The sequence below is a fragment of the Empidonax traillii genome, unplaced genomic scaffold, assembly GCF_003031625.1.
Source record: "Empidonax traillii isolate 1590-97213 ecotype Southwest subspecies unplaced genomic scaffold, ASM303162v1 scaffold178:size2223814, whole genome shotgun sequence".
NCBI lineage: Eukaryota > Metazoa > Chordata > Aves > Passeriformes > Tyrannidae > Empidonax > Empidonax traillii.
The window spans coordinates 1334304-1350194 of NW_020955371.1; the positions used below are offsets into that span (position 1 = coordinate 1334304).

The 15891-nt window shown below is 36.3% G+C and overlaps 1 protein-coding gene across 4 annotated transcripts in view; it reads right to left on the bottom strand.

Moving 5' to 3' along the window:
* ZMYND11 (zinc finger MYND-type containing 11) overlaps window positions 1–15891 on the bottom strand; it is a 104887-nt gene that overhangs the window by 38409 nt on the left and 50587 nt on the right. For all 4 annotated transcript variants that reach the window (XM_027886152.1, XM_027886155.1, XM_027886154.1 and 1 more), the window contains exon 3: window positions 5350–5509. In XM_027886152.1, coding sequence (XP_027741953.1) covers window positions 5350–5509 — 160 coding nt within the window. The remainder of the gene's footprint in view (window positions 1–5349; window positions 5510–15891) is intronic.

Here is a 15891-nt window from a genome sequence, read left to right on the forward strand (position 1 = left end):
TCTTCCTCTTTGTGCTCTCCAGTTGCAAGAGCTTTCATGATGAAGGCACTGGCTGTCACTATTCTGTTTCATATTATCCTTCTGCTCCTAACTGAAATGAATGGGATGCACATTAAAACCATTCCTCAGCCTAGTTATTTAGAAGGCCCTAGCTTGCTAGCAGTAAACGGTAGGATTTAGGTTGGTCTTGCTTTGTGGTCTGGTTTTGTCTGGTTTTTTTTTTTTTTTTTTTTTTTTTTTTTTTTTTTTGTTTTTTTGGTTTTTTTTTTTTTTTTTTTTTTTTTTTTTTTTTTTTTTTTTTTTTTTTTATTTTTTTTTTTTTATTTAAAGTGTATTTTATGTACAGAAAATATTCAAACCCTCACAGGCACTGTTTATAAACTTTTTGCAATTATCTTCATATTTATGGAGACTCAAGATGACACAGCCAGTTCAAAAAACAGCTTCTGGCTACTAATACTGACCTAGCATGGAAAAATCAATATAATTACAAAAGCAATTAAGCATGGCAAGAAAGGAATCCAGCCTTTGCTCAACCTAAAGTAATTTAGATTAACACAAACATAACAGTCAAAATACTCCTTTCACATAGATTGATTCTAGCAAAATTGAACCTGCAACACATCAAATCACAATAATCAGTGGGTGTGTGCCTAAGGTCACTAGGTTAACAAAATCACCTTCAAGACTCACAGTGCTGGCAGCGGGTTACAACAAAGGTTAAAATGATGGGAACATGGGCAGAGTGAAGAGATGGATTATTTAGGCAGCCTTGTGGCTTGAAAGTATCTGGGGTCACTTTAAGCAAGCACCAGTACTTTTTCAATATAAAATACCAGAAAATCCCCAGTAATGACTTAGCACATAAAGAATACATGAGTATATTGGGAAAAAGTGTGTTCTATTTCTAGTGTTTTCTGAAAACAGGAAAGCAAGGCAACTGCCCCTCAAAACAGCATGCTCTCCACTAAACTAAAAAATCTTTAGAGGGAAGAACTGGTGAGGCAATAATTTAGATAAAGAGAGGACAAAATGCACAGGAAAATGACTGTAACTAACCTCCAAAGTCAGACTTAACTAGCCAGAAGAGTTGCTGGCTCTTTCTATAAGCAATCAATTAAGTGATCAGAAAATAGAACTATGAAAAAGAGTAATTTCTTGAAAATATAATCACCTTGTATGTATTCTTCACTGAAGAAATAGCTCATAGTGCCTTAACTAAGTGTGAAGCCTCACTCTTCACACACCATTAGAGAATTTGGCCACTATGAACCAGCTTTAAACCACAGCAGTGCTAAGGAATATGTTGCATTCAGATGAAAACAATGAACCCGTGTTATGAACACATCTCCATTTTAGAAAAGCACAATATTGTTTGGCTTTATGAACACATGAAAATTGAAATTATACATTCATAATGCCTCTCTCTGGGTCAGAGCAGCTTTATGACTTTAATCGTGAGGAGAAGAATTAGCACATTAAATGCTCAAAATAGCTCAGCACACACTGTCTGTAGAAAAATGTAAATGAGTAAGACAAACTAACTTTAAGAACTGTACCTAACCACCCCCTAAAGCTACAGGACATTGGTACTTAAATTCAATTTCTTTCATTGGGATTAGACTGAGCACTATTTTACACAGATAAAAGTATATAAAAATCATGGCATAATAGAAAATAGTAATGAATAGGTAAGAAGATTCATTATTATTTTCTTCAAGAACTACATTTCACTTCTATTTTATCAACTGCATTGAAAACACAGTTAACAACACTGATTTGCAAATTTTCTTCTAAACCCAAAGAGCAAGGAGATAATTTTTTTATGCTGATAATAAATAACACTTCAAAATTCCACAAGTTCTGTGAGAAACAGAAATAAAGCCTTTAGAAAGAAAAAAGTAAACTTCCACTACTAGACTTCAGGACTGACATTTCCCTTGCAAGGCAAGGAACTGCAGGGATTTTGCTCAATTGTATAATAATGGCATTAACAAATAGTAAAATGCAAAATTCCTAACTAAATTCTGAATAAAAATGGAAAATAAATTATTCTCTCATTTATTTTGTGTCAAATGCGTTAATCATCTGCAAGAAAAGAAAGCCTGTAAGATGAGAACACATTTTGAAAATGTGCGAAACATCTGGAGACATGGCAAATGAGCAAACAAAATTAATACCTGCACAAGCCCTAGAGGTATAATATTTGCAGTGAAGCTCTTGTATAGGTACCAACCCTTAAATATCATTCGGAATACAGTACATTTTGCTACTGACTTCATATTTTAAATTTAGTAACTTATATAAAAATATTTCTCCCACATACATCTGACAGAAAAAGAACAATTTTGTAGTCTTAAATCTGATCTTTTTTTCCCCAATTTTACAGAATATGAATTGTCATGACCTGTCCCTTTTGGCAGGGCCTCCTGATGCCTTCAAACTGCTTTGTTTTTGCATCTCAGCTTGTATATTTTGACTTTGCACCTCAGCTCTTCTGTATGATATCTCTAACTATGAGATTTTGCTTAATTTTTTTTTTTTACCACAGCTTCAACATACTGATAGAACAACAAGAGCAAAGTAGTATAATTTTTTAACACATTCCTCTGAAGGCTAAGAGTAACCCTATCAGAGATTATGTCCTCACTGCGTAAATCTATCATCTCTACCTATTGGATAGGGAAAATGTTTGGAAACACCTAAGTAAGTATCACAGATTATCAAATGAATCTTTTCCAAACAGAGCTGTGTTTTCATAATCTGTATACTTTCAATTTTTGTCACTGTTTACCTGTCAGTCCAGAGTCATCATTAAAATCAGTACTTTTAGGCCCTGTGGCAGTCTCTGGTCAGGCACCTACATTAGTAACAAACAAAGTGCTCAGCAGTTCTGTGGCCCAGGTCAGTCATTTATTTACTTGCTAAAATTTAGATCCAAAATCTCAAAAGCGTACAAACCACCAAGCAATACTCAAATAAAACATGGTTGGAGGGACAAGAATGCCACCCCTTTGCTATCTCCTTGGAACAATCTGTATTTCCTGACTTCCACTGTGGTGCCATGAAACAAGCTAAAGTCTAAAAGCATTCTTGTACTGATGTCAATAGATGGTGGATTGGTTCTTAAGTCTTTCTCTCTCACAATATGAGCTTTCCAGGCTCCAGGAGCACCAGTCAAACCAAGTTTGACAATTAGGTAAAGGCTAAAGTTTGATGATCCTGAAATCCCAGTTCCAACAAAAATAACCCTTGTTCACAGGGTTCTATCTCCTCCAAGTGAATCTCCAAAAAGAATTCTGTGTTTGTCCTCACTGAAACGTAACTTGAGCTCATGGTTCTACAAGCGGCCTCTTGATCAAGTGCATGCAAAACATCTGTAAAACTATCCAGTGTGTCCAAAGTAGAGAACATACCAAACTTCATGGGTTTGCACCAATTGTTGGAGAACGGAAAATACTTGATCTGATGTCGAGTGATGACAATGACACTTTGTTACTCATTAAAACTTTCTGAATAAAAGAACAAAGAGAATGACTTTATACCAAGCCAATGTGTTTTGCTTCATCTGTCCGAAGCATTTTGATTCAGATCAAGAAGTCTGAGGTTGGGCAGTCTTGAAACATGTCCTGGATCAGAAGTAGATCCTTACTTTTGCATAAAACTGTTAAGTCAAGAGCTCACCAGTGCTCTGAACAACCAGGTTGGTCATCAGGCACATGGTCACAGCACAGGGTATCAGTGAGTAGCAGTCAGGCTGAAAATACAGTCAATGCTACTAACTAAAGAGTAATTTGACTTAAACAGAATCTTTGGTCAAGTCAAAGGCAACATTTTTTACTCAGAGATTAAATAATTGCGTAATTCTAATGACTCACTAGGAATTTACAGGCTGGTTATCTTTCAAGTTTTGTTAAACAAATGTTGCTAATAAGCAGGAGAAACATCATATGAATGACCATTTTGAGGCATTTTGCTTTTTTTTCCTTTTTTTTTTTTTTCATTTCTCTTAGCAATAGAGGAAACAAACATACAGAATACTTGAGATAACTACAGATCTCAGGCTTTATGTCTTGTTGAAACTACACAGTTAGTATCACCTCTAAACAGATAAAAGTGATGTAAGAAATACCTAGGAAGCAAAGCTGGAATCTTGAAATGTTTACTTTCAGTGTGAATAATAACATACCCTTTAAAGGCTCCCTTGAGAGTTTCTAATTAAATTAGAATTATCACCTTAACACTGAAAGAATGTACATTAAATACATATTTCAATCTTTGAATTAGTGTATCTGGGATAATTTTGACCATAGTGTTTATGGATACCACTTGTTTCCCAAAATAAAAAATAACATGTTGTTTCACTTTCAGGACCTTATTGATGACTGCAATAATGCAATGAGTGGCATGGTGTTTTTTTAGTTTTCCTGAATTTCCTAAAAATTTAAGTTATTAGCTATGTCTGGGACAATGCTGTCCATTTTATCTGTATTTAATGCAATTATATTCTAAAGCAACAGTTTCTAGTTAAAGTATTTTAAGGCTTTGTTGAATTAACTTTTTTTTTTTTCTTTAATTAGGAAAATGTGGTCCTGTAAATACAGAGATCAGGCTTCTGAACAAAGCAAAGCAACTTTGCAAGTTTTTTCCTAGCCTATGTGACTATTCTCACTTTGTGAGTGCATTCCATCTCAGTTATGCAGGGATACTCAAAAACATGCTTTTCTTTCCTTCACATAACTTTCAACCTGTTTAACTCCATTTCAATATTTATGTTACGTATCCCATAGAACAATGTCTGGATGCCTGTAGCTAAATTTCCTAAGAAAATCCTTCCTAATTGAATTTCCTGGTGTTCACAAATATCTTTAAAACACATCTTTTCATGTATGTTTGTATATAACTGCACAATTTCACGATGCTCTTTTTGAAAACCGTGTTTGCTCCTCAGATTCAGATTAAAGCAAGATAAATCAAAAATTCTTGCCGCCTTCTTTTTTTTGTTTTGTTTTAAATACACCATCTTTAGCATTTGAGAATGTCTGAGGATTTCAAGTAATACCAATAATATTTACTGTCTTCTGGTACAGCTGTGGAAGAGAATACTATGTTAAAGTGAGGGATAACTGGCAAGGTTTTTGCCAGTGTTTCATAGCAGAAAACTCAGAATTCAAGAAGAAAGAGCTCCTATGGAATAGAAAAGGTTATAAATGTTTAAGAGTGCATTACTTCCCCGTTCACAAGCACCAACACAGAACCTATAAATAACTTTAAATATAAATTAAAAAAAAAGTTTCATGCTAAGATATCAGCAATTGTGATTTATTTTCTCAAAGACTTTATACTCACAATCTCATCTCCTGGCAACCAATATCCTTCTTGTTCAATACCAGCCTTTGACCCTTTACACCCCACCGTCAGGGTTTCCACAATAAGACCATCCTTGACTGCTAAACTCAGCTGACGTGTGGTTTCTTTAGGATGCATACCATGGACTCTAGACATATACCTGCAAACAAAGCACAAAAGTCTTTAAGTGTTAGGGTTAAATTATAAAATGCATCAGCAAAATATACAAATGATTTTTCAATTTTTCAAATTATTTAAAATAATATGCAGTCCAAGTTTTAGATTGTTTTTAAACATTCAAAATTAATACAATTTCCCCCTTTATTTCAAATCATCTTCCCCTTCCAGCTACCATGTGCACACTTAGACAAATAGTAGCACAATAATCTTCTACCAAACACTCTCCAAATTAACACACACACTGCTTGGGCTTGTCTCTGCCACATCCATTTGTGCCCTTTAAATTCACTGAAACTTGCATTTCTCTACTATTTCCTATGACATACATACCAGAGAGTGAGTCTAGAGAGCTACCAATGAATCTTAGTGATGCCTGCGTGTACAACATATTTGTAAAAAATATGAAATTTATGTATCACATACAAAAATCCCACAGTTAGAGTTACTGTACTGAGTGGTTTTTTCCCTTTTCTTGAGATAACCATGATGATCACACTGTGGTGAACTGCCTTGGTGAGAACAAAGCATATGCAGCCCAAACTGTGTACATACATGAGTTTCAACTGAGTAATATTGACATTTAATCTATAATTTACTTCTAGGGCAGCACCAAATATTAATTTGGAGTAATCAACATAAAATGATCTCTCAAAATAAAGATGACCTCCCTGCTTTAAGTTCATTACACTTCAGATTTTTTAGCAAAATTCCAAGAACACATCTATGACTTAATGCACAAGCAGAAGCAAAAAGAGTTGCAATCACATGCAATAAGTGAATTGATTTGGAACCAAATATTTTGTGGACATATTTTTCCTAGTTATAGATCTCTTACAGTTGCAGAGCTAACTCTTTTGCTGGAACTGGTTTACACTAATCTAATCTTTTTGTTTTGCTCTAAAGGAAACTAAATGCATATAATCATACAATAGACTTGTGATTGAGCAGAAGTATATATTTGTGTAGCAAATTATAAAATAATAAAAGTAGCACAGGACATTAATAAATTTCTGCTTGGTATCAGAGGCTATTACATAAAAGCAGCATGTTTGCAGGATCTTGGAGGTTATTTTTTTTAGGATAAAATTCTTAGAGGCAGATGCTGCCACTTACTGTATTTACTATATTTTACAATGTCTACCACAACATGGTCCAAGTCTGGTTGGTTTGTGCAATCTACCACTGCATAATAAAAAATAAGAAATACAATTAATATAGAAAGAAAAAATTCCATGCAAGTTTGTGATCCAAGCTAATATAGATGAATCTGATGCTGGATAGCAAAAAGATGATAAGGCACTTCAGTTCTGTACCACACCAGGTGGATGCTCATATGCCCAATCTCATCCTTCTCTGATGCTGCAGAAACCAAAACCCAACATGAGAACCGGTTCAAGTGATATTAAACACCACAAATTACTTTTTCCAAGTTCTACAAATTCCAAGGTCTTAAACAGGTAGAGACTCAAATCCATTTAATTCACTTTCAAACAGAGTGCAAGTGAACACCACTAGTTTGTGGAAGTATAAAGTGCCAAAGCTTTAAAACTGCATGAATACAACTAATGTTGTAACTAGTATGACTTATTTCATGTATGTGTGCTTATACACACATATTTATGCAAACACAATGAGCTTTTTTAAGTGCAAATTATCTTTGTCAGCATTTGCTAATGTTACTATTTTTTCATTAGATTTCTATTTTTAACTCTGTACTAACAACCTCCCTAATGGGGCCACAGCATTCATGTTGTCTGCAATTTCTATAAGTCCTTAATATGTCTCAAAATACAGAGCATTCTTCACATTTTAGTGACAGAACAAATCAGACACTGAGCAAGGAAGTGATTTCCCTACAGTTGCACAGTGGGCTGCTACAAGTCTGAGGACAGAAATCAAGTATTAACCCAGTGCCATAAGCCTTAGTGTATCCTGCTGAAGAAACCATGTATTTTACATCGCATCATCCCCAGTGGCACAAACACTGTCCAACAAAATTCTTAAATGTAAGGTACGGGTTCTGTGATTTCTCAGTCACGTTTCTGAACAGAGCAGATACATAATAGAAACCAAAAAAACCTTAAACCAACCCTAATCAGCTAAGAGGTTTAATCCGTCTATTTCCAGTGGCAGGGTGTGCACTACTGAAAAAGAGCACAAGGCTCAGAATCGCCCATTTCTCAAATCCAATCTATGTTCTCAACCAGAGTGAAAGTACTGCCACCAACTAAACTATCTCCTCATTTTCTCCAGCTGTAAATTGTGAGTAATAAATCCCCAGTGGCTTTTTGAAGAATACTTTAGTCAATGACAAGACTGTGCAGTCTGCAGATCCACAGGGGCTACGTTTTCCATTTTTAAAATAAAATGTTATCACCTTTCATAGGAAAGCACACACATGTAGGAGAATGTTTTTACTTCAAAGAGTGGAACTGCTGTTAGAAAAGTGCCCCCTCCCCCCAAGCTTTTACTCCTATCTTATTTCTTTTCAGACAGAAGGACATCATGAAGGAAGAAGTGATTAGGGCACAGGATCTGAATCAGAAAAGACACTTTATATTCTTTAACAGTGAAATGTGAAACACTGTCACAACATGGGAGAGACGCACAGAATAAGTTAAAACCCAGCCTAGATACAGAAAGCATGATATTTGGAGTCCTAACTACTATGTCAGCCTCGTTACTGGATCAGGGAAAAACAATATTGAAACGTCTTTGTGCGGAAGTGACACCACTAATCCAGCGAGCACAAGTCTTTTCCTGGCACTGCATCCACTGAAGCATCTGGCACCAAGAAGTTAAAAAACAAGTCAGAGAGATAAAGCAATCCCCGATTGCTGTTTTCAATAAAAGCCGATTAGCTGTACCTTGGAGACAGGGAGTTGAAGGAATACTGGTTTGTTATGCTCTCGCCCAGTCCTCCATATCAACAGACTAGGAAGCGTAACAACCTCTATATGCTGTTACTAGCCAGCCACAAGAAGTAAAGCAAATACACTCAGATGAGTGAGAACAAGTCATGGGGACAAAGTAAAATCCCCTAAACCAGCAAACCAGCTCTCATCAGATAGGGGGTTGGAACAAGCATTTCAAAATACAGTTTTACTGTGCTAATCCCTACTATATAAAACTAGGATCTTTCGGATGAAAAGCGGAGGTTTGGCCAGATAATCTGCATGTTACATTCCAAATCTCACCAAATGAGGCTGCCTGTCTGCAGGATACAGAAGCAACTGAACTGCTGCTGAATATTAGAGTATTTATAGGTCAGTATTTTCTCCATTTATAACCTGGCAGCACCTCCTTGACATTAGCATAGAAGAATCTAGCAAATCTAGCAAAATTACAGGTTTTGTAATCGAATTCTAAGAGCCTAGTAATGCATGTTTTCAATTATTGCAAGACCATGATAAGGATCTTTAGCATGTAGTTTGTTCATTATCACCCTTAAGCAAACCTCACAGCCATACCATCAAATGTATATGTAGGTGTGTTAACCTTCAGAAACAAGATACTACCAACACAATCTGGTAGATGACATGTGCACATACCTAATACATGAGCACATCTGTCTGACAGCAAAAGAAAAACTTTAGATGAGAATGATAGAGGATAATCAATAGATTCGTAGATTGTATATGTATGTGTATGTTCATCTGTATTTAGCACACAAAATACCAATCAGAAATGTGAAACAACAATTTCAAACCCATTTGTAAATGCAGATGAGCAGTAGTCACGTATTTTCAAATTTAGCAACAACTAAATATCATCATATTCTTCTGTTCCTGTACCTTATTTTTGTTACCCATCCTAAAACCTTGACCACCTCTATAGACACCACAGGGACAGTCCAAGGGGTCAGCACAGCTGGAGGGGAGGACTCCAGCAGTTCTCACAGGCCTCACAGCACCCAGGGGCCACACAGCCACCTGCTGCACACCCACCTGAGCCACGTTGAATGATGGGGGAGGAAACCTGGTGCGTGCCCTTCCAGACCCTCTCTCCTCCACAGCAACAAACTGCAGGAACTCCTGTAACTCATGACACCACCAACTGACAACTGCATCTTGACACCTCCCTTTGCTAAACTAAAGTGGACCACAGGAGTACCCCAATCCACCTCTGAACCACTTTCCTGCCCAATATAAAGGGGACATAAGAGAAGTACCAAAGTCTGTCAGCATATGACAAAGTCACCCATAAGTCTTCAAAATAATTTTCTCAAACTAGACAGTGTTCATTATGTCTTTCTATTCAAAACCTACATCTAATACATGTTCTTCATGGAATACCTTAAAACTCAAGAAAAAAGTCTGCTTTGATCTGAGGGTTGTGGAGGAAGCAGACTCTAAAGCCGCAATCACCATGGGAGCAAAACAGACACAGAAGTAGCCGGCACTTGCAGGGGATCAGATGGTGAACTTTTCACCTACAGCTGTCACACAGCTCACAGCTTTTGCTTGGTGCTGTGCAAGACACAACATGAAGCCGAACCCTTTCCCAAAGAGCTTAATCTACAAGGCCACAAAACAATCCACATAAATGGCTGCCTGGGCTCTCAGAGTCCTCCTGAAGGCAACAGTGCTCTACTGAAAGGCAGCAAATAGCCTACATGAGCACAGCTGTGTTGTGGCCCAAATAAGAAAGCTGGACAAGGAAGGAAGGTTAATTAAGGTGGAAACTGGACATAGATATTTAAAAAAAAAAAAAATCTCAGCTTTTCTGGACTCATAAGAAATTTGTATTTTCAGCCATCGGAACTCATCAAAAGGAAAATACTGAAAAAAATCCTACAGAAGCATCTTTGTACAAGACTGAAGTATAACATATATAGGAAATAGCTTCCTTATATAAAATAAAACAGTGTGACAAGTGTAGGTAGATGCTAATTTTAGTGGCAAACACTGTAATCTTGGTCTGATCAATTATCTCTATGCTAGATGCCTCTGCCCCTCCATGATGGGAAGGGAAGTAGCAGTCTGCTGGCAGCAGCAGATTATCTGCTGAGCAACTCGTCCAGGGATGAGTGGAGATCTCATAAATTTGAGATCTGATAAACTGAGATCTGATAAAATTGAGATCCGATACAATGCAGCAGATCCCATTAAACTCAACTGAAAGCCTGCCATTAATTTTATATGTTACCTACAGGTATATAAAAATGTCCTAGATTCAGGGACAGACCTTAAGGAATAATATATAAAATAGAAGAAGAGCAGCCAAAAATCTGTTTTGAGTTTTATATTGTGTTCCTGCATCTAGTGAGAAATGTCTTTTGCTTTACTTTTGGGGTATGACAGCAGTTTTACAGAAGGTCCACACATTTCTTTAAAGTTTTGGTTTTTTTTTTTTAATTTGAAAAGATTAGGCCACTTGGTCATACTGAAAGTGAAAATACAAGAGATGGCTGTGATAGATTTTTTGGTGTGTGTGTTTTCGTTTTTTTTAAATACAGCTACATGGCACAAAAACTTAGACAGGCTCAAATCTCAGGAATCCATTAGCTGTCCTTGTGGAAAGCCAGGTGAAGGTTTGTGCTCACAGCTGTATCTCAAGGTCTCACTCTGAAGCTCAGGTTGCCTGCTCCCACCAGATGTAGCACTATGGTACCAATCAACTTCCATAAAACACAGGCTAAACACTATGGGTATTTGACATATATATTCCCTGTTTGCCAGAAACTGAGAGCTGGTGTGAGAGCTCAAGACAATACATACACACAGAGAAAAGTAGAACCCTCTACAGTGTGGATGTAGCAGCTCACTTTTGTTTTCTAAGATACCTTTTGATATGTTTACACTTTCTGAAGTTTCAATTATGGATTAAAATCACTAAGATAAACACAACCAAATCACCACATTATTCTTCTGTATTTATACTCCACAAAGAGATGCCGGTATATGAACAGGCTGCATTTGATTTTCAGTGCCTTCCACATACCAACAACACACTGCACAGACCACACAGGCACTGACAGTGTTGTTGCCTCTGCAACAAAATGCTTCTCGCATGATCCACAGTCCAAAATTTATGCAGCCTAAAATTCCGGAAATTACAGAGAAATGATGAATTTACTTTTCCCTCTGACATCAGTATCTGCAACATTCATTTTGAAGACACATACACTATCAAAGCAGGAAATGTCTTTAAAATTTTTTTTATCTCTCCTTCGTAGCCTAGAAATACAGCATTTCCATAAAGCCTAATTTTGTGCAGTGTTTTTATAAAACAAAAAGAATGCATAAACTTGACAGTGAAACAGTGCAATCCAGCAGTTCAATGAAAGATCTGCGTGATGTTTGTGCTGCTGCTGTTAAAAGACAGCTAAGGAGTAATCTTGTTTGTGCATGCTTTAGACACCCCAGGCACCACAGTTTCCTATATTGTTAATCACCTGGGTCATCTCTGTAGAAAGCATAGTAATGTTAACTCAGGTGATTCCCCGACTCAGTAATTTAAATTGTCACTCATAAACTTCACAACACACTTTAGATTGTGTAAGCCACTGCTATGACCAGAAAAAGCAAGTAATTAAGGTATCAAGCTATTCAATCCTTATCCACAAAAATCTCCCTTTCAGAACTACTACCACTTTCTTAAGGAGGAACTTAAACAAAAAGGACTCTACTCTCATTTTTCCAACCTGAAAACTTGTACGTGGTGCTGTTGGTAATGTCCAGGTGTGTGCACCGAGCACGACTGGCAAACAGGAGCACTAATTGCTCAGGGGCACTGCATGCATAGGTAAAACTGCTCCTGTATACGCAGGGTGGCTGTTCCATCCACCTCTTTTCTTTGGATGTGCTGAAGTACATCCAAACAAGCATTACATGACTCAGAATGTAACATCCTAGATAATACCTAGCAAATGAAATATTTAGTCAGCTCATACCGAGCATCTCAGTCCAAAACGTGTTTAAAAAATAAACATTCAAGTGCTTTCATGATTCATTTTTTTTTTTTTGAGTTTTCCATCTGATTTGATTTCAATTCTTATCTGGGTCAAAATCTTTTTCTTTCTCTTTTTTGGTTTTGGTTTTGGTTTTTCTTTGGGTGGGGGGGAGGGGTGTTTTGGTTTTTTTGTTAATTTTAGTCTAGCTGAGTTTCAAAATCATCACATTGTCACACAAATGTTCACCTTATTACCATCTAGGGAACAGCACAACGGCTGGAAAAGCCATCAGGGCAGGGCTGCTGCCTTTGGTGATGATATTGTTTATATGAATGGGAATATGAAACCACAGCCTAAAATAGACGGTATGAGTAGTGCTTTGGAGATCATTCTCTCTCCACTGATTACAGAGAAAGCCTCGATGAGCACTTCAGGCCAGATAACAAGCTGTTTAAATGGCCATGTCCCACCCATTTTTACCTTTTACTTCTAATAGAAAATCACATTTATTTACAGCAAAGAAACCAAACATAAGCTAGAAGGTTTACTTTCAAATATTATAAAGATGGTATGATTCAAGCAGAAAAACCGTACTTGTTGTGACATGAAAATTGGTTTACTTTTAGTAATTAGAAATAAAGTAATTAGAATTAAAGTTAGCCTGTTACGTATTCTTCTGAGTAAACTTACACAACTTCAATATAAATCTTAATAGAAGTATGGAGCACATGAAAATGAAAATGAGGACAGCGATTTTTCAAGTCAGTTACACTTCCATCCCTTTCCTTCTCAATAGTTCTACTGGAGCTCATAGTTTGCATGGATTATACAAAACATTGAATGTTACAGTTTTAACAGTAACACAAAATAAGGAGAGTTTAAATGAGTGTACTCTCATCAGCAAACATCTAACAAGGAGTACGGCTGTTGTTAATAACAACGTGTTTGTACTCTTAGTGTGAATCATTTTATTTACCAGACAGGCTCAGCCCAGAGATGACTTCACCTACCGAATCAATGAAGAACATTGACCTTTGAGACAGAAAAAGAAAACTGCTGTACTAGCAATACCACATAAGAGCATTCTTAAGAGAGGAGTTATTAGATAAGGAAAACCAATCAAGCAAAATTTGTTAGAACATTTGAGCACCTATCTACTTATTTTCTCACAGAACAAAATGTAGGAACTAGATGTGTATGCAATAATATTTCTGATCAAAGTAAATACACAAAAAGCTCCAGCTCACCTCAAGCTCTAGTCCTCAACAAAACAGCCTTTTAGCTAAACTCTTACACTCATAACAGTTGCCCAGCCAGCTCCAGCAAGGCTGGAGGAACCTCTGACAGTCACACAGGGAAGAGTTTTCTACACTAGGCACTATCGCACAGTGGGGCAGTGTCTCAGTACCAAGCTGAAGGAACAATTATCCCTAAGGGATTACAAACAGCACTGTTTAATACATGTGGACTTCTTTTTATGTATTCCTTTAATCAGTTTAAATAATGCAATTAAATAGAATTGTTACACAAATCGAGGAAATAATTTATATCAACAAAAGAGCTCAATGGGAAAAAGAGTAACTATTAATATACACTAAAAACTCAAGATAACACTAAAACCAAATCTACTAATTTAGAAATTTTAATTCTTCTACTACTCAGAGAGAATGAAGCTAGGCTCTTTATAGATTTTTTCCACCAAAAAAATTGCATTTTTTTTCCTGTAATCCTTGTTTCCACTCTCCTTAGTCAAAAATGTCTAAAAGAAGCTCTTAAAATGGACCATTTATACCAGCAATATTAAAATTAACTAATATCCAAACCAGAAAGTCATTATGAACTCATAAACAAAATTGAGACTCAACAGCCTATAAACAAGTAAATAAAAGCTGCATGACAAATGTATTTACCTACAGGTAACACAGGTACAAATTCACAAACAAAATTTTGTATCAGTTTTGATGCAAAAGCTGGTGAGAATCCCTGTATTTTCCCTCACATATGCAGTTCTCAGTGTTCTTTTTCCTACTTTATAGTTTCTAACTGAGCCTTCATAGCTATAAAAGAATTTAAACCTGAATCCATCATTTAACCTCACTGTGAGGCCATCAGTATAAAAAATTAATGTTTTGGTGTCCAGCATATTTCTGTGCAATGTATTGATTGCCATGCTTGTAACTGCTAGTTACGCACACATAATGCAATTTTTATATATGACCAAAGTAGTACTTTTACTAAAAATTTCATTATTACGGAGTCAAATGATCATTTTTAGACTGCTTTGTCTTTTATCAATATAACGGTTTTTAGCCAAATCGATCAAAAAATTGCTGAAAAAGCACAGAAGACTTTTTCCTCAGGATGATCTATGACTAAGGATTTACAAGATTTAAGACTCTATACTCAGTTAATACTCTTGGTTTAACATAAAAATAGTGTTCTGAAAACAGAAAAAACCCCACATTGGTTGGCAGCTAAAAGAAGCAACTAAGTTTATCATGGGAAACAGAGAAGGAAACTAAAAGAAATTAAGAAGGTGATTGACTTAGTACAGTCAGAAAATACATAGGCAGGTATTGAAAACTAAGGAATTTCTACCCTGTCACCATCTTGTGATATGGCCTGTGCTTGTTTTCTTGTGAACACTCAGTAGACAGGCTGCCGCTGGAAGCAGCTTTATGAACTGCTGAGGAAGTAGTATCTTGCCTTTTATTGTATCACCTTGTGCTTCCCCTTGCTTACCCTTGCATAAATAGCAACTGCTATTACTCTGCATGGCATGGAATAAAACTTCACTGTACTGTTCTTTCTCAACCTTTCCCAAATAAAAAGTAAAACGTGAACTTCCTGAGCACCTCCTTCAATACTGACCTGTTCCAGCACAACACAACTGACCAGGGTTCCAATAACACTATCTACTTCACATATTCACATTTAAAACATACATGGGAATGATGCACAGATGTGGAAAAGGACACAATAACACTGGTTAAAAGTGAACTCCAGCAACCGCTGTGTTTTCCTGCGTAACAGGAGAATGTTCTACTTCAAGCAGTTGCTTTCAGATAGACCTGCTCTCCGACAACAAATAGATAGATATTTTAGGGGAATGGCTTGACAAAGGATAAGAAACCAAAAAAGCAAAAAATTTCGGAGCTTTTATTCCGGTCAAAGAAATATCAGGTGCTACAATAGTTCTTTATGTTCTTGTGAAGTTAAACAACAGGATTATCTAGTTATAAATCCAGCGTCATCTGCTCTTCTAATCTTTCCTATGGCTTACTATTTTTGTTTATGTGAGACTATTTAGTTGCAACACGCAAAATACAAGGAAGATTGAAAATTTCATCAAATAGCACTGACGTTTTTCTAACAAGTTTCCAAGCTTCAAATAAGCAATATTGTAAGAAACTTATTTCAATTTTTTTTTCTTGCCACTGCATCACATATTCTTATTCATAGACTTA